General features: G+C 39.1%; 1 protein-coding gene across 1 annotated transcript in view; it reads left to right on the plus strand.

The window, feature by feature from the left end:
* The window catches only part of SCAI (suppressor of cancer cell invasion), a gene marked incomplete at its 5' end in the record, with an annotated part of 48,195 nt that extends 32,129 nt beyond the window's left edge, over positions 1–16,066 (plus strand). The window contains 8 exons of the mRNA XM_049832943.1: positions 416–517; positions 2,181–2,259; positions 4,384–4,483; positions 4,963–5,044; positions 9,929–10,001; positions 11,569–11,742; positions 11,973–12,073; positions 13,170–16,066. Of these exons, the coding sequence (XP_049688900.1) occupies positions 416–517; positions 2,181–2,259; positions 4,384–4,483; positions 4,963–5,044; positions 9,929–10,001; positions 11,569–11,742; positions 11,973–12,073; positions 13,170–13,319 (861 nt within the window). The remainder of the gene's footprint in view (positions 1–415; positions 518–2,180; positions 2,260–4,383; positions 4,484–4,962; positions 5,045–9,928; positions 10,002–11,568; positions 11,743–11,972; positions 12,074–13,169) is intronic.
* Positions 16,067–19,064: the final 2,998 nt, after the last annotated feature.

Genomic DNA, 19,064 nt, shown 5'->3' on the forward strand with positions numbered 1-19,064 from the left:
TCATGCAGCCAGATAAGTTCATCAGCTTGCTAAGTCATCTGAAAGTTAAATATCCCCTTCAGAGAAAGCATAAAATATATTTTATCTGGAGGCAAAAGGAAATATGTAGATTTTCATTTATTTAATTGAGGAGTGAATTTTTTCACTCTTTTCTTGGGTGATGCTTTAGAGAGTAAGAAAGATTTAGATAACAAATTTAAATGAGGGATAATACAAAGTTCTGGTTCAAATACTGTGCCTCTTGCTTTACTGTGTAGTAGGAAATGCAGCATGGGCAGACCATTTGTGTGGGAAGTATCTTGAAGGTGAACATTGTAATAAATGGAAATTTAGAGGGTTATGAAGCTGGTTTGGTAATACACGGTTGTTGAATTTGTTGTGTTTTGTTTGGTTTTGTTTTTTTTTTTTTTAACAGGAGTCAACGGAGAAACCAGCCAGGCGGGAAAACCCCCATAAATATCTACTTTATAAACCAACTTTTAGCCAGCTATATACATTTTTAGCAGCATCATTTAAGGTTTGTGAAATTGGTGAATTTATTTGTAATAGAAAAAATATCCAGAATGTATGTGACACTGAATAAGATGTGGTTGAGATAATCTTTTATACTTCAAGATAATTAAGCCTTTTTGGCCTTAAAATGTTCAATACAATCTTCAGAGAGGATGGAAATATTATAGATATGTGTAATTTGTATAATAAAGGCAAATCTGTTGACTACTGTTAAGGGAAAGAAAAAAACTCATTTTAAGACAGAACCCCAGATTGCTGTTAGACAGCAGTTATTATATCATGCTAAAATACAGCCATCTTCAAAGCAAATCTTGAACAAATCCTGTGCAAGCGGTCTTACTACTAGCTGTCCAGTATCAAGCATGGTGCATGGCAGTACTATGGAAAGCCCTAATTAATGTGATGTAATAGTTGCATATGATTTAATCTTATCCAGTAATTTTTATCTGTGCGTGTGTAGGTACACACACATATATACAGATATTTATATTTATATATACAGACATACATATATAACAAGAGTTTGCTATATAAAGTTTATATATTTCATATATATACATATATATATATAATATAGGAAATATTTCTTGAGGTAAGAGAACTGGAGAACAGAAGAATCTTGACGATGTTCTTCTACTTTGTGTCGTGCCAAACACAATCCAAAATCAGGGAAGTATGTCAAGAAACTGTTGCTCTTAAGCACTGTGTACTTGGCAGGTCTCCAGTTCTGTATTTCATTTAAATTGTATCTCTCTCCTGCACATGCTATATTTTTATGTGCCTGTCTTATTTTGTTACCCACTGCTGTCTTCCATGTAAGTAATCTATACATTTGTAGACTTGTTTTAATACAGTTCCTGTGCTTATTTTAATTTAATAAAGTTGCTGGCCTCATTATGCTTAATTATGACTGTACAAGTCAGCAACTTAAGATTTAGTAGTAAAACCAGAATATGAATCCTATAAAGAAACAAGTTACAGTTTGTTTCAAGAAACAACCGTAAAGAAACAGCTGGTGAGGTGAAGGAAGTGCATCCTTACTACTTAGAATTTTGGGTGCTTACATGCTCAGCCTTTTACAGAGAAATTAAAAGCATCTGTTTCCTCTTGCAGACAGCCCATTAGAAAGGTGGAAAAGAGATTTCTTTTACACGTCTTTACAGAAACCTGGATGTGTTGTGCTTGTTGTCCAGCTGAGAAGGGTCAGGGGAAGAGGCAGATGTTGCAGACCCTGGGGTATTTGGAAACAAAGAACTTCCTTTAGGATCCTCAATTGTTTGGGAGTTAGGGTCTGCATGGATCTTGGCAGCTTTTGGTTTCCGTATCTTGGAGAGCCTCAGATCTAGCTAGGTAGTAAGAGAGTCTTATGTGGAAGCAGATGATTTTTTAGTGCTGCTTGAACCTCTAATATCAGCCTAGAGGTCTGTGTGGAAGAAAAAATTATGAACGTATCATCAGTTTATATTTTTGTCTGTGTGCTCACCTATTTGAAGGGGTGTATGTGGTGGGGAAGGGTATATACACATATGAAGAATAGAGTGAAGGGAAGCCAGAAGCAGGAGTAGCACAATCTTAAATGACAATGTATTTATGAAGGTGATGATTTAATATTAAAACAGACTTATACATTTCTTCTCTTGCCACTCTTCTCTTTACTTGAATTTCAGGAGCTGCCTGCAAACAGTGTACTGCTGATTTACTTGTCTGCCACGGGCGTGTTTCCATCAGGTCGTTCGGATAGTGAAGGTACAATAAAGGAATGCTCCCTGTCATGAACAGGGCTTGAATTCTCTTTATGTTCCGGGACAAGTGACCAAGAAAGATGTCACAAAGCTCCTTTTAAAAGACAAGTCAATTTTATTCTCCCATCTATTTAGTAAGATAGCCTTTTTTTCCCACAAACAATAGTTAATTCCCTGTGTTTTAATTAGTGTGCATTAACCTGAGACCTTTTCAAAGGACATATCCAGTTTTTGATGCATCTGAAGTATTAAAAGCTTCACCAATTTTGAAGACCACATGGCTCAGTTGATGCATCACTGCAAAGTTAATAAAATGGCTAAATGGCACTTTGTGATTCTTTCCAATCTCCAGTACTGTGAGAACATACGGTCAGGGGATGGGTGGTAAAAGGGCTGAAGTGTCTGCAGGGACTGTTCTATTTGCACGCTTGTTAACCTGACAATTCAAGCCCTTCTCATGATTTTTGACCATTCCCCTCACCTCATCCTCCTGTTCTTTGCAACCTAGCAGAATATTTGGATGCAGCTGCAGTCTAAAAGCTGAAAACTGGTTGGCTGAAGTAAACACAGTCAAAAGATCTGTTTATATAATTTAAGGGGGGAGGGGAAGTTTTTAACATCCTAAATATTGTACACGCCTCATCTGTTTGAGACTTGCATTCCTTTATAAAATGCATGCCTTGTCCATCCCAGTGCATGATTTATAGAGCTCTCAAAATGTTAAAGGAAAAAAATCCCTGTCAGCTTTGGATTGTGGCAGTGATTTTTTTTTTTAAATGCTTTTAACATTTTACTTTTTGCTGCAACTTGGTGATAGGTTCTAACTAAACCAAGTTCTTTAAAGCCTGTGATATGTCCACTTCACTGCATGTATTGTTTCAGCTTAATACCTTACTGTAGAGGCATCCAGGCTCTGTTGTCTGAAGAGCTGTGTAGTCAGACTTCAGTTTTCATTAAATGAATCCCATTACAACTGCATTATTTTAATAAGGTAGGGTAGTCTGCACAGACCAAAAAATTCTACCTTATTAAAACAGAGAGCAGTTGCAAGTTGCACTGTTTATTGCCTGTAAGCCATTTGTGTTTGCCAGATCACACGAGACATTTGTAACAGTGCTAAATTAATGTATGTTCTGTTCCGAATTTTGTATTCCCAAAGCTTCCCTTAAAATGGAAAGGTGTATTATGTATCCAAATGTGAAAAAATTGCATTTGGTGGCCAAATATGGGTCAACCAACTCTGCAAATGTATAACAGAATGAGGAAATCCTAATACTTTATTTCACTAACGTTACTGACATTTCATACCCATATAAATGGCAGAATATTTCCTGGTATCTTTAGCACATTTTTTCTGGTGTAGGATTTGATATTTTTTTATAGTCATTACTTTCATCTTTGCTCTTCATCAGACAGTTAGGCGGGTAGCTTAGTTGTGCAAACTTAGCAAAATACTACTTTAGCTTACCTTTGGGACATGTGTCCAGGCTGTGTGCATGTAAAAATTGTGAATTCTGTATTTGAAATCTTAAAAAAATAAACCTTTGCTGCAGATTTGAAATCTGGTTTTGTCTTTTCTAGGAGTACTGAAAGCATATTCATTCTCTGAGCTCTCTCTTCTCCCCTTTGCAGTGTTATAACTGCGGATGATAGTATTATATTTATTCTGAGAGGCTACAGGGGTTTTGATCGATTTAGCCTTATTTTTTGATCAAATTCTGAATCTAGAATATACTAGCTCATATAGTAATTTTACAAAGATATTAATTTTCCTGTATGAAATGTGTAATGGGTTTTAATCTTTTTGCTAGTAGTGTAACAAGAGCCAATATTTGGATCTTTTGTATTATGTTTATGGATAAGTAGCGAATAAATAGATTAGAAGTTATGAAGTTGCATCGCTTCCTTCTATTTCGTAGATGGTGAAACTACTAAAAACGCATAAAATTGAATATGTAGTTAGTAAAAATCTCCAAATTCCTCCATCCTCTCCTTACAACTGCAGTAGTTCAGATTCACTTAGTTTTCTGGGATTTTTTGGTTGCTTCCTCCCTTTCATATAATCATTAAATCCATAACAGAGGTGAGTTGCCTCTGCTAATTTTAGCTTTCTTTTTGCCATGTGTAGGTCCATATGATTTTGGTGGCGTTCTAACAAATAGTAACCGGGACATCATAAATGGAGATGCTATCCACAAGCGAAACCAGTCTTACAAAGAGATGCATTGGTAAGTTTCATGAGTGTGACAACTGCAAATTCAGAAGAATTTGTCTTTAATAGAGAAAAACACATCAAAGTCTCTTGAATTCAAACTCTTCAGTGCAGGACATCGTAATGTAGATTGGCTTGAAGTTGAACAATTAGAAATGAATATGCAACTCTAAATGATGATTTAAACACTCAAAAAGTATTACTGTGACTTAATGTAAATTCTTTATTACTGGAAAACTTCAAATTAATGGTGGATGGCATCTCAAGAAGATAAACATCTCTTGTTGGGAAAGAATTAAGTCCAACAGCCCATATTATAGAGAATACCAAATTAGTTTTGCAGTTACTCTCTAAGGATGAATCTGAGGACTGGGGCATGGGGAATCTGCTGGCTTTTTATCTGGACATGGGCAGCTGTGTGCCTGAGAAGCTTGTGCACTGTCACAGCTTTGCAGCGGTTCTAGTGGTCTGTGAAGTGTCCCTTTCTCTTTTCAGTCTTCACCCTGGAGATCTCTACCCTTTCACAAGAAAGCCCCTGTTTATCATTGTGGACTCTTCAAACAGTGTTGCCTATAAGGTAAGGTTCTTGAAGGCAGCTACTCGTATGACAGGATACAGTGTCAACCCCTAGTTAGCTTACGCTTTTAACAGGATATTTTTTTTAAACAGTTTGTATTCAGTCTTTCTTTTCTTTTGAGGTTGTGCATGCTAGTCAGGATCTGATCCTATGAATAGGAACAAGAAGGAGAAGCACATGAACAGCCGCTCATTGGAAAGTAATAAATCCTCCTGGAGGGAAAAAAGGTTCAAGATTTCCAAGGTCTCTGGTGGGAGGTTTATTTTTGTTATATACCAAAGACAAATCTTGGTGTGTGTGTATGGGGGAGGGAGATAACTAATCTGCTTTTTTTTTTTCCAGTCATCCAACACTCAGTCGCTTTTAGCAACAGAAAGGAGTCAAAGCATTGAGCCTGATCTTACAAAACACGGGGTCTCTGTGTCTGAAAAGTATCTGAACCAAGGAAATAACAAGACTCAAATTAGCATCCAGTGTTACTGTAGAGTGGTATATGCTTGGACAATGAGCCTCCTTCCTAGGGGGCTATGGACATACAGTAGAATTACTCCATGCCAAATCACCTTTGAGAATCTGCAATTCGGGTAATACAGAAGCAGGCAATTTCAATCTCAGTTGCCAGTTGAATCTGGATAGCATTATGACATTTATTTTATTCATGAATGGGATATTAAGATTGTGCTATATCTGGGTAAAGTGCCCCTTCCTTATGTCTTCCTTTTTATAGCTCCATTATGTGCAGTGAGAAAAGTGAACGTTCACAGCTGCATTTCAGAGGAGGAATAGGGACGTCTAGTGGCCAGATGAACTTGTTCCTTGTTCAGTATCCACAGTCTGCGTCATTTGTTTTAAAGGCATTTGTTGGCCAATGAGAGGTACTAAATCAGTAATCAGTATGATTCAGAATAGTTTTGTATTGAGCCAGGGAACTTTCACCTGACGGTCTTAATAATAATCTAGCCTCTCTGTAGGGTTTTTGGTTTGTTGTATTGTAATGCATTTCAAAGGGCTTTTTAAATACTACTGCATTTAACTTCACTGCACTAGATTTCTGTGCAAATCTGCTTTTTATTAAATTCTCTTCCCCATTTAAAGGGAGGGAAACACAATTGGAATGATTTCACTTGTCTTTCTGAGAAAATGAGGATTTGGTAGGGTTTTATTTTCCTCTGCTCTTTCCTGACATTCATTCCAGTATAACAGCACGGGGGTTTCATTTTGTTTCAGGGGAAAAAGTGTGGCTTGGGTTTGGATTTTTGTTTTGTTTTGGTTTACCCCCTTCCTTTCTGGTAGAATTGCTGAAAGATGTCAAGTGGATCAGTTCTGTAAGAGAGAGTAAGGGATTGTTGGTCATCCTTCATTCAAATACAGCTCTGGATATACCAGGGTTCTGTGGACAGCTTAGAGCAAAGGATCTTTTTGAGGTCATGGATTCCCGCATGTAGATTTGTAGCTCTTGTGAGAATAACCATCAACTGTTTACAGTAGAATTCACTTTTGTATTACATATAAATTTGATAGTTGAATTTTCTTTAGATTTTGTGGGCACACAGTAAGCAAAACCTGTAACCTCTATTTAGTTTCTTTTCCTTGTTCAGCAGTGAACTGACCATCAGTAGTGTAAAATACACCAGTGTTCCATCTGTTAAGCGCACAAAGCAGCTGGTGTGAGAGAAGTCCAGCTCTGCCTGTATATAAGGAGTATAGAAATGTGAGTTTTGGAAATATTTCAGGGCAGGATTATGGAAGTGGCTGCTAGGAGCTCTGACCCAGATCACAAGCATGTGGGCACAACTGTGAGGAAACTAGAAAGACAATGAAGGAAAAAAAAAAAAGAGCATTGACCCCTACTAAAAAAAATGTATATTCAGCATTTGAGAACTCACATTCACCTTCACAATCTATTGCCATTGAACCTAGGCAGATATATATGTGGGCATGGGTTTAGGTGTTTTGTTTTGTTTTCAGCTGAAGGTAGATGGCAGAGCTCTCAATCTCAGTATTTTCTAGCCCTTGTAAATTTGTGTCTGTCATGGTGCTGTGCATGCTTACGTGCTTGGTTCCTGGTTGCCAGAATATACTGGTAGTGCTGTCTGACTATCCTCTGGGTGTGTTGTGAGGTGCTTTGTAGACTCAAGCACTGGCACAAACAAAGAGGTTCTGGGCAATTGTGTGAGAAGTTGAAGTCAGTGTGCTGACTTTTTTCCACATGGCTGCTCTGATCTTTTCTGATAGGAGAGTAGCTATCCTGACATTTAAATGTCACTGCTAGCAATACTGGCAGTAACAGCAACTGCTCACACATCTTTTTCTACAGCCCGTTTCTGCTCTCCTGCATGCATTCTCATCCTCTCCCCCTCTCTGGAGGGCTTAAATGGTGATGACTGAAAGTAAGTCCTGCCAGGAAGTGACTTGCCAGTTTGTCAAATCAGCGGCACTTGAACAGCTTCCTCCCATGTATATTTAGCTGAAAGTGGAAGATAACTGCGAATCGAGCTTATCTACTTAAAGCCATGATTTTATTTTTTTTTTAACACTTCCATTTAAATATAGATGGCTGTGTTCTTGAAGGTTACCACTGTATATTTGGATTAAATAATATTTTTAAATCAGTTATCTTCTTGTAGTTGTGGTTGTCTGAGATTATGGTCAAATGCAAAGTCTTAAAGAAAGCAAACCAAAACAAAAACTCCAGCCAAGTAAGAATGCAAGGCCTTTGTCAGTGATGTGGTATAAATACTTAGCTTAGTAAAGCTTACATGTGAAGTGACTTCTTTGGGAAAGAGATGTATATGACGTGCATTTTAAAAAGCAGCAATGCTTCTGTTGGAAAACTTGAATACTGAAGTAGAAAAACAGAGTCAATTTTGAAACAAAAATGTGTTTTACCCTTTTTTGAATTGTCCATGCACTGAAAGGTAGGGCATTCCTTATCCAGAGATGCTACCAACGTTTAGACTGCAGGGCAGGTTTTCCCAGTGCACCTTGTGGTCCTCCACTCCAAGCCGTGGCTGTAACATGCTCCTGTTCCTTTGTTGCATGTATTCCCACAGTGCTTTTCTATGGAAATCAGGAGCAGAGGTGGTGGTGGTGAGTGAATCCTGGTGTTCACTTGGACTATGGTAGGCAGTTGTGTCTGGCCCAGAGCTGAGACAGGTACCTGGAAGCTTGAGAGCCTTAACCTCCTGGATCTATAGTTTGGATGTAGTGACAGGCATGAGCAGCTGTCTTCCAAAGGTTGCGTTCTATGTTAAACCGTGTAGTTTCTCCCCTTTGCAGGACTTACTAGCTATGTTGACTTAACCTCCGCTGGGACAGAGTGCAAAATGATCTCAGATACTGTCAGTGAGTAATACCTTTCCTGAGATGTATGAGTGACCCTTGGTTTTGCTTTATAGCTGTAGGCAGTGTTTAATTGCATTGTCATTTTTACTGATGGAGTGTATGGAAAGTCTGCTTTAGTCTCTAACTGGATGATACAAGATAGAATTCAACATGTGAATCTGCTTGTGAATACTAAGCATCCATGTTACCTGAGAATGTGTAACCTGTCATTTTGTATTCAGCTCAAACTGGCAATGTCTGGGGTGACTCCTGGAGTTTTAAATGTTTCTTTATAGTACTGGGTTGGCCTGCAGTTACTGTCTTCATGATAATAGTCTTTGTTTCTTCATTAGAGACCAAACCTTAGTATCTAGCATTATAACTCTCACTTGGACTTTTAAAGAAATAGAAGAGGTTTTAGGACTAGTCAACACTGTCAGATAGGGAAATGTTTTATTTTGATTAGACTAGATTACTATCTTTAGTATTTAGCAGACTTAGATTAAATTAAATCAGTGAAACTAATTTAATTGAAATATACTACCCGAAGGGAAATTTCATTTGAATTAAACAGAAGCCAGAAGAAATTAAAAAATTAGCTTTTTGATGATTCTACACAAGCAAATACTTCTGGTGATGTATACCTTACATTTGTAACCTGCCAATTTTAAGAATATAATCTACAGACGTGTGTTGCCCTCATGCTCTGGATGCATGGTTTGAATGTGTGCTCTGATAGGATGCAGACATGATCATTTACATTTTCTATGGCTTTGCAAGCCTTCAGTTTTATGAAGGCTGTTTCGGTGAGACGTATGATAGCTAATGAGGTTGTGTAAATGATTATTTTTTTTCTTGTTGATAATTATTACCAATCAGTATACCTACCAGACAGATACACAGTAGGACTGTTATCAGGTAAATGTTGGTGAAACTGGACAAAGGTGTCGTTTGAGGTTTCTGGAGAAATTTGTGTCCAACAGGACACTTAGGCAATATTTAAGGTGCAGGTGGAAGGTGCATGAAATTAGTATTGTAAAATGAGGGTTCAGTATAGCAGATGTTAAGGTTATGACATACTTGCTGTAAAGGAATCTTATTTTAAAACTTTTCTTCACTGGGCTCTTCTGTTACACCAGAAATAGTTCCTCCTGCTAGAAAGAAGAGGGGAAAGAAATTACTTTGACTGGATAGTTCAGCTGTTACTGAGGAAAGACACTAGATCTATTTTGACCTGAAAGCCAATGGCTTTACTGCAGAACATGATTTTTTTTCCAAGTACTGTATTACTACTGAAAGCTGTATTTTCATGAAATTAGTTTCTGCTGTCAGTAGCAGTGAAATGAGAGAATTAGAATTCCTTTAAAATGCAATGGGTTATATTCCTTCTATGCTGTGATCTATGACCAAGTCAATTTGTCAGCCTCACTGCCAATGCTGAACTGTGTGATGGGCATTAGTGTGTTTTCTGGCATTACTAGCCTTTGTACTCTTAACCTGCTGAATATTCAAAAGCAAGGAAAGTGACCATCAATACTTCAAAATTCTTATCTGTTACAGAATTTCACAAACTTATTTGGACAACCATTGGTGTGCTTGCTTTCTCCAACAGCATATCCAAAAGCATTACAAGGTATGTGTAGTATTGCATTTCCTAACAAGTTGCCATTGCATCATATATTTATCCCAAACAAATATAACTTAGATTCTTTGTGAAAAGATAGCTTTTCATCACTATGTAATCCCTAAATCAGATTAACATTTCATGAAGTAATACGATAAAGTTTAGTTACTGTTTATGGCAAATAATTTATTCTAACAATGAATACGGATAGCTTCAACAAGTGCTAGGAGGCAAAGTCTCTCCTACATGGAGACTCAGAAAATTGCCAGTGCAGTGCTGGAGCAATGATGATGATTAGCACTTTGGGTAGCTTTATTACTCCCAGAAAGTGAGCAGAGTCAGTTTAAGGCATCAACTTTTAAATGCCAGGTGTGGAGCAAAATTTTCTCAGATCTTGTTCTGATTTTGGAGGGTAAGTTAAAGAAAACTGTTGGCTTTGTAAGCCCCGAGAAGGTGCGTTTATAGTAGGAACAGGCAATGAAACATTATGTTCTTTAGTCCTTGTGACTACTATAAAATAGAAATAATTCCAGACTTTCTTATTGGAATTTGCTATGTTAAGCTTATTATCCATCACAGAGACAAATACAAAGGTCTTGCTTAAGCCACATAGAGTGATATTAGGCAAGTATCATGAGAGAATGTGCAAGAAGTGGAAGCTTTTCATTTGTTTTGAAACTATTCCTGTTATTTAGCTGGAACTTAAGTCGAAAATAAGTACTGTAATAATGAATCCTGTCTTAACAGAAACTCTGAAAAATAGAACTAACTTTATAAAATGCTGGATGCTTATATTGTGTTCATGGAACAGTCAGGAAAGTCATGCTGTAGTTCTCGAGCCATGCTACACTGCTAGAGCATCATGCAGAGACTTCTTAGCTGAACGTAACTGAGCCCCTGTGTCACTATAGCATTATACCATGCATGCTGTGTGCCCAAGTCCTGGAAAAAAAACCCAAATGAACCAAAACAAGTCAGTAATCCTTGCTGATGAGGAAGTGGCCTTACCATTTAGGCATATGATTTTATGTGCATTGCCTTTCTTTTTGACTTCTCAGTTAATTGAGATAAAGCTTGGACTCCTGTCTATCATGTTGAACTGCATGGAGTAAATGAGCTTTAGGATATTGTGATGCCCAACAAAGGGCAACTATGTAGACTTTGGGGTGTGTGTGTATAGGTTCAACTGCCAGGTTTTTTGAATGGAATAAGAATGTCCATGTTTAATACTTCTCTTTAGTATTTATAATCAGTATCTTCTGTCAGTTGTTTCAGTTATGACTTTTGTGTTCAAGTTATGTGCTCAAAATGAAGACATAGACCTCCCATGATTCATGAGAAAATCTCATTTCTCTTGGTGTTAATACACATCTCCAGTAAGTCTTTATTGCTAGTCATTGCATCATCGTGAGAACAGATCTGCCACAAGAGGAGAGAAGATGTAACTAACATAGAGGAGTAGTTCCTCTGTTACAGAATTTAGTGGGTGAGCAACTTCATTCAGTGGTAGGGACAGCTTTTCAGTTTCATGTGTCAAATGTGTCTCTTTGTCTATTTATTTATTTATTTATTTTAGATCAGTCTCAGCGGGGTAGCCTCTTCACACTCTTTCTGAACAATCCTTTAATGGCATTCCTGTTTGTCTCTGGATTATCAAGCATGCGTAGAGGATTGTGGGAGAAGTGTCAAGATTACCTTAGAAAAATCAACCGAGATATTGCCCAACTGCTGACCCACTCACGATCCATAGGTACGTGCCTAAAGATGCACAACTGAACCTTAGTGTGCTGCTTACGGAGATGCTGTTTTTTCTTGCTCAGCCTTTTGAAAGGACAGAATAGTGAATAAGGGGAATGCACAAGAATTTGTAGTGCTTTCCCCCAAGTCTCTCTCTCTCCCTCCGTTTTGGGTTTTTTTTTTTGGTCTTGTTTTGTTTTTTTAAAGCCTTTCTAAACTGAGTTTTCTTTGCCTTCTCTACAGATCAGTCCTTTCTTCAATTTTTTGGGGATGAATTTCTTCGCTTGCTTCTAACAAGATTTATCTTCTGTTCGGCTACTATGAGGATGCACAAAATTTTCCGGGTATGCAGGGATATCTATCCCTTTGTGAGAATGACAGTCCAGTGCATATAGAACTGCACTGCCTCAGGATGGAAGGGTCTTAGGGCTAAGCGTATCGCTGTGACTTCAGAAAGATAACTGATGCTCACATGGTAATGCTTACAGCTTGTATTGAATTGGTGCCTTTGTACTTTGACTTGCTGAAGCCTTATTCTTCTACATAAGTAGCAGACACACTCTAATTCATTTATGTCACTCTGAACAGCCTTGTCTGCTAGAAAAATTCCTCTTATTAATTCAAGATTATTATTTCTACACAACTAAAAAGGTGTAGAACAAGAATATAAGAGGAAGTGGGGAGGAGTGGAACGTTGTTGCTGGAATGTATTCTAGTGTGAATGGATTTTGAAAGGTCTTTGAAGTGTAAATGAATAAGCTAAGCAGGAAGATGGTATTTTCCCTCCCTGTTGGTTAATGCTGTGCCAACAGTGAAGTTTGCTTCTGGATCTACACCATTTTATATAAGTGAGTCTTGGCATATAAACTGCCTGCTCCATTTTAAACACTACAGAAAAAAATGGAAGTTGAAGCACAGAAAGGTACAGTATTCGTCTTGTTTAACTGCAGACATCTAGTAGCTTTCCAAGCCTAAGTTAGCTACCTAGGCTTCTTTGATATCAGGGAAAAGAAGCATGTCTTCTGACAGTGGGGATAGATTTGCCCTTAGTGTCTTAGGTACTTGTTTTAGGATGAGATGAATCTCCCACTGGAGATGCTTACATGTCTATAATTTCAAGAAATGAACTCTAGCGTAGTAGGTAAGTGTATGTGAAGTCCTTTTGTCTTTTTTTGGTGTTTCCCCCCCCCCCCCCTTTTCGCAAGGCTTCTGTGAACATATTATTAGCCATCTTAGATGAATGGGCATTTGTATTGCCACTATGATCATCTCTGAGTCAATGGAAAGGGAAAACTGAAAATGCTAGAATATTTTCTCTTTATGTGGCATGCTGAAGAGATTAGGATACCTCTTAGGTGAAACTGGCCTTTTGCAATCTTCTTTGTAAAGGGTGTAAAAATAAATGAATGTCTGATTCTCTTTGTTTTCACTGTCATCTAGCAGGAGACTCGAAATTATCCAGAATCTTATCCTCAACTGCCAAGAGATGAAACGGTGGAGAATCCTCACCTCCAAAAGCACATTTTGGAGCTGGCTTCCATACTGGATGTTAGGAATGTTTTCCTGGAAAACACCCTTGATGACTATTAAAAGAAACTGTCTTACTGCAAAGGGGTTTCCCTGGCCACAGATTTTGAATGGTGCAGTTTTATAATGTGAAAATCATAAAAGGAAGTACTTGATTTTATTTTTAAATTTAGGACCATTATTTTAAAAAGTAATACTAAACAGCTGTTAGTTTAGCTGTTCCATTCTGTATGGGGTCAATTTTATAAGCAGAAGTTTTCATGTCTTTTAAATGTTAAACTAAAGAATCACTAGAGGTTTATTTCTGGTCTTGTGGCTATCAACCACATTTCCAACAGCTGATCCTAAGCATAGAAGTATTATTGGTTACCTTTAGCCCACGTTTGTGGAAATCCTTTATTTTTATACAATTTTAAGAAATTGGAAAAAATCAATAGAAAAACAATATTTTATCCCCAAAGAGTCTGGATTTGAAATGGTAAAGATGGAACCACATAGTGCAAACCAACAATAGCAATAAAACAGAGTCCTTCACAAATATATTTTTGCAGTCTTAGGCAAGTAAGTAGACAAAACTGTGGACAATTAAGTTGCATTTGGAGCAGTGGGTTTGAAGTGAAGTTGTAAAGATACTTAATGCTCCCTATAAATTTGACACAGCAATTTTATATATGAACTTTGTACTGCTGGCCAAGGACACAATTTCCACTCTTCCTGATTGAGTAGATGGTTAGCAGATGAACAAATTACAAAACTAAGAAAGCTAGCCCCCATCTCTCACTGTAATATGGGTCATCTTGCCATTTGTATTGCTGCCAGAGTTTTCAAGGAGGAGGGGGCATTCTTCATTTTGAGGTACTAGATGGAATTACATTTCCAGCAGGTGTTAATCCCTCCTTTCCATATGTGGATGGAATGTGTGGCTCCCACAGTGTTACCAGTCCCTGACAGGAGCTGAAAGAATGTCCCATATAGTGCTGAATACGAGCCCTTCCTATCACTCATTTATCTGATGGATCTGTGCTGGATCCCTGTCCCTGAGGAGAGATGCTGATGCTCCTCTTGCAGGTTAAACAAAGTGTGTGCTGCCATAAAGCCCTGTTAATGTTTTGCATGCCCACCATTGCATCTCAGTCCTATCTTTGAACCAGTAAAACTGAGGGGCTGTAATTATGTGTGGCAGCACTATAGGCTCCCTCAGCTCAGTCTGGGTATGTTAAGGAGTAGAGTGGCCTTTGTAAAGGCACTTGCTGGACAAGGCTGTTCTGACTGCTGGGAAAAGTGCTTGCTGACTCGTTTGGACTGTAGTGCCTTCCTTGCAGAGCTACAGGACCTCTTGCCAACTCCTGACAGTGAAAGTGTGAGCAACAAGAAGGAAATGAAAATATTTTAAACTATTAAATGAACAAGTCACTGTTCCATGAGCTGCTAGAAAAGAAGTGAAAGGACAAGTCTGATCAGTGCTTTTATGTTGAACCCAGCCATGTTTCTGTTTTTAGAGATGCAGAACTTGGTGACTACCACAGTATCATGGTAAGCCTGTTTGGAATGCTATGGTACAAGGTATGATCTAGTCAGTCAGAATAGCGAAGGGCAGCAGGTCAGCACTGGTGGACCCTGTTCAGCTGAGGAGAGCACAGGATGGTCCAGTAAGAATCGCTGGAGTGTAGCTGGGAAGTTTGCATGAAGGTTCTTTGTAGCTGGGCTGAAGCTTATGCCATCCATTCTTTAATTTCCCAAAAGTAAAAATTTCTATGAATGCTAGTGTTTGTTCTCAGCAGTCTTGAAGCTGGTATATTGAGGCCCCCACCACTTGGTGCTGCTCTTCTTTGGACTATGGCAGGACTTCATTACCTGGGATGTGGAGTTTATTTTAAAGAGTGTGTGTTTGTGTGTGTGCATGTGTATTCTAGGCGTTTGTGTGTATATGTACAATACGCATACATCTGCTGGCTGGTGTAAATTGTAAATATGTATATATGTATAGGTACTTGTATATGTATTAAAAAGAATGAAACAGTACAATGTCTATATACAAAATTTATATATACACACATACGCCATTTTGGGTGCATTCCACAAGGTGTTGCAGATCCTTTGTGGTTGTAGTAAAGGTTATGGTTCTTCTGCCATTGTAGTTTGCTGTTTCCACTTGGACCTTGACATAATTCATAACTGATTTCAGATACAGGAGGCCTTAGTTAGCCAGGGGAATGAGTACTCCTGTATGTATTACAGTGATAGGATTATTGTATTCTTAACTGTGAAGCTGATGATCTGCCTTTCTGGTAGGAGGTCCCCAGTTATTAAAACATGGGATTGTATGTAGAAGCTAGAGATACAGAAAGCCTTTAATGCAGCAGCAAGTGAGAGACGGGTTATCTCTTGGCCTGCCTGCTGTTCCTCCACCAGCAGTGTTCAACTTGCATGGAAAAGGGGAATTTAATATTCCCCAGCTCACTGCCTTCCAATCAAATGCTTTTGTTTTGCTTTAGCTTTTGCTTTGATGAAGCTATTCTCATTTTGTTTCTGTATATCTGGAAAAGAGTGTGCTATTTCTAAGCATAGGAGTGATGATGCTTCCATTAGTGTGGGCTGGTCAGCCTCTGTGGGACGTTGCTTGTCAGCTGCCTGGGAAAGCCTTGGCAGACTCAGTCTTCATTTTAGCTGGGCTGAAGCAAGGAGTCCTTGCTCGTGATCTAAGAGGCTTCTAATCCACTTTGCAGCCCTGAGAAGAGGTTCTTTTTGCTGGTTACCAAGGTAGATCTAATGAGAGGAGAATGCACTTTTAAAAAACAAACAAACAATAACCCTGAAGAAGCTAGAATGTAGGAGGAGAATATAAGGCCTTGAAAATTAGTTCAGAAGTTGAACTTATCAGCGATGACTGTCCAAGCCAAAAATTCATTCTTGAGGTCCCTCATTCTCTTCTTACCTACTGACCTTTTGTTCAGACGTATGCTGCTGGCAGGGATATTCAAAGATAAAGATTTCGCTCCTGTTGTGTCGGTAGCAGTACAAAATTGTACTTTGTAAGCAAAAGGCTGACACCTTCTGTCTGCTGTAGCTGTAGATAGGATGAGTATCTGGTCTTGGATTTTGAGCCAGCCCCCTCCCTTCCCACCCAAAGCAACTGCATTCAAGATGAAAATACTCGTATTTTCCCCTCCAAGTAAAAGCTTGTCTTGTTTGAACTTACTAAGTCATTCTAAACTTGTGCTACTGTGTACTGTGTGCTATGGTCGTAGGTACCTTCTTGATGTATGCTTGTGTGTACTGAAGAAAAATTTGGTTTATGTATCTAGCAGTCCTCAGTATGGAAGCAAAGCAAAGACTGAACCATTTTTAAGTGAGAAGAGAACAAAAGGATTTGTTCTCATTTGCCTAATGCCTTCCCTCTTGTCTTGTTCTCCCTTTCTCCATATATCTTTATTGCTTATGTTAGCAGAGAAGACTTGCCAGCACCAGGCAATACCAAATTAAGGGGGTAAATTCTGTATGTAATACACTGAGAGGAGAATGTGATCTGGACTTAATGTGTGCTTACTGGACTACTTCTGCCTAGCTCCCTACTGCATGTGATACGTTCAAATGAATCCTGCTCCCACAGTAGGCACCTCTATTTGTACTCCTGTTCAAACTGGCTTTAGAACACCTAGCCAAAGTTACTGCTGTTGCCTTTTGTTTCTTCCCCTCTGACTTTTCAAAATAACAATGACGGGAATACAGGGTTATGAGTCTTTAATACTCCATTTTTTAATTACTCTCGGGATGCGATGTGTCATTTTGCTTCATGTGCAAGCTAAATGGAGCACTGACTTCTGTGAGCTCTGCAAACTGGACTTGCTCCCTGGAGTGCTTTCCTGAGAAGTTTCAGGGTGGTTTGTTTGGGTAGTTGATCAAAATAATAGCCGTCAAGTCATGACTTAAGAAACCCCTCAAGCCTATTCCCCAGAGAGATGTGCAGTGATGTCTTTTAAGGATCATAGGAAATAAATAGAAGGGGGGGGGGAGGAAATTAGGCTTCAAATAATAATCTTCAAAAGCTATAGCTTCAGTAGCTCTGGTCAGGCTTCTCCTCTAAGGTCGGGATGAAAGTGCTGCTCCAAGATTCATGCCTGGCATGCTGTTGTGAAGCACCTCCCCTGCCCTGCCACCCTTCCTTGTGCTCTAACTCCATGCTGTGCTTCAAGTCTGCTTTTTCCTGAAAGCTAAAAAGCTTAGTATCTGTCTGAACAACTTTTTTGTCTCGAGGCTTCTTTTGTAAAAGCTTTATCTATGTTAGATTCTTCAGTAACTGTTCTGACTACAGATCACCAACGGCAGAGCCCTCATTTAGTCCTGCCTGTTCCACGTGAAGTGGCTGCTTTGTGTCCGTAGCTGATTTGTGGTGGCTGCTGCTGCTCCTGGGGCTGAGGGAGCTCTGCAGGCAGTAACAGCAACAGTAATCTTACAAACAAGGGAAAAAATCTGATATATGAAGCTGAAAGCTGCCCTGTGCAACTCAGTAACATTAGATTAGCTGCAGTCAGCCTCAGCGTGAGGGATACTGGCGCAGAGGACAGGGGCAAAGATCTCCAGAGCAGAGAATTTCTGAGGTGGCTCTCTTACATTTTTAATATTTTTTACTTTTAGAGCAATACTGTGTCTGTGACCAAATGTATTGCAAGTGCTTTGAAGATTTGGATGTCCAGAAATAGAGCAGGGGAGGAACACATCAGACACACGTTATCTGCTTTATATTTAGGAGTGAAAGTAAGCCACGGGTTTTTTGGTTGTTTGTTCCCCCGCGCCCCCCCCTTCCCCCCCCCCCCCCCCCCCAAGCCATTACTCTGCCAGGGCAGAGGAGATTTAGTTCAAGATTTCTGAATTTGAGAGATCTTTTGGGGGACTAAAGACTGTCTCTGAATTCCTGTTGACTTATTAACGTACCAGCTGCCCAGATGCACGCATAATGTTTTGCTCTTAAAGATCCTGGTTTCATTCACATTGAGACCAGACTTCAATGCATCTTGCTGGCCCAAAGGAGTCCCTGAGCAGTGCAGATCTTACCAGATCTAGTAAGAGCAGCTGTTCCTGCAAGAATAAAAGCCTGTTGTGAGTACCTGCCCCACTGACTGCAGATTTCTTTTGGCATGTGTTCGTTACCACTTCAGTATTAAGTGACTTGTTAGGAGCAGGATTCCACCTCACGCAGGCTGAAAAGCACAAGTTGCTTCTCCCCTGGGCAAGGCTTAGCGAGAAGGACAAGGGGAATGCAGGCGGGAGAGGGAGGGAGCGTTCTGGAAACGCAGAGGAACTGTGCCTCGGAGAGTCCCTCTGCAGAGGTAAGAGGAGCGTTTTGCCTCTCTGAGAATCAGATTATTTATTACCAAAAGTAATTTTATAGTGAATTGGTTTAAAGTTATTTTACAGCCATGTGCCTGTATATCATATTTTGGTAAAAACAGATATTTTACTTAAAATATAGTTATATAAATAAACTTTTTTGGAGCAAATAGACTTTTTTTGCAGGGGATCTGTAAATCGCCGAAGCGATGCACTACCAGAAACTGTTCTGCCATTGTTCTTGGTGTCTTTGGGAGGAAAGTATGTTTGTATTACTGCTGGAAATCTCGGGGGAAAAGTAAAAGCTAAGACGAAAATGAGAAGGACTGCTGTTAACTCCATTTCAGAAACGACCACCCGTCTTTCCACCGTGGTTTGTATTAGTACTAAAAGCCGAAAGGCAAGGCCTGCTTCCTGCTGCCTCCCCCCGCCCCTTTCAGCCTTTTCCAGTGAATTTCGAGGAGATTTCTGTACGCTTCT

Source organism: Accipiter gentilis, chromosome 29 (genome assembly GCF_929443795.1).
Source record: "Accipiter gentilis chromosome 29, bAccGen1.1, whole genome shotgun sequence".
Lineage (NCBI taxonomy): Eukaryota > Metazoa > Chordata > Aves > Accipitriformes > Accipitridae > Astur > Astur gentilis.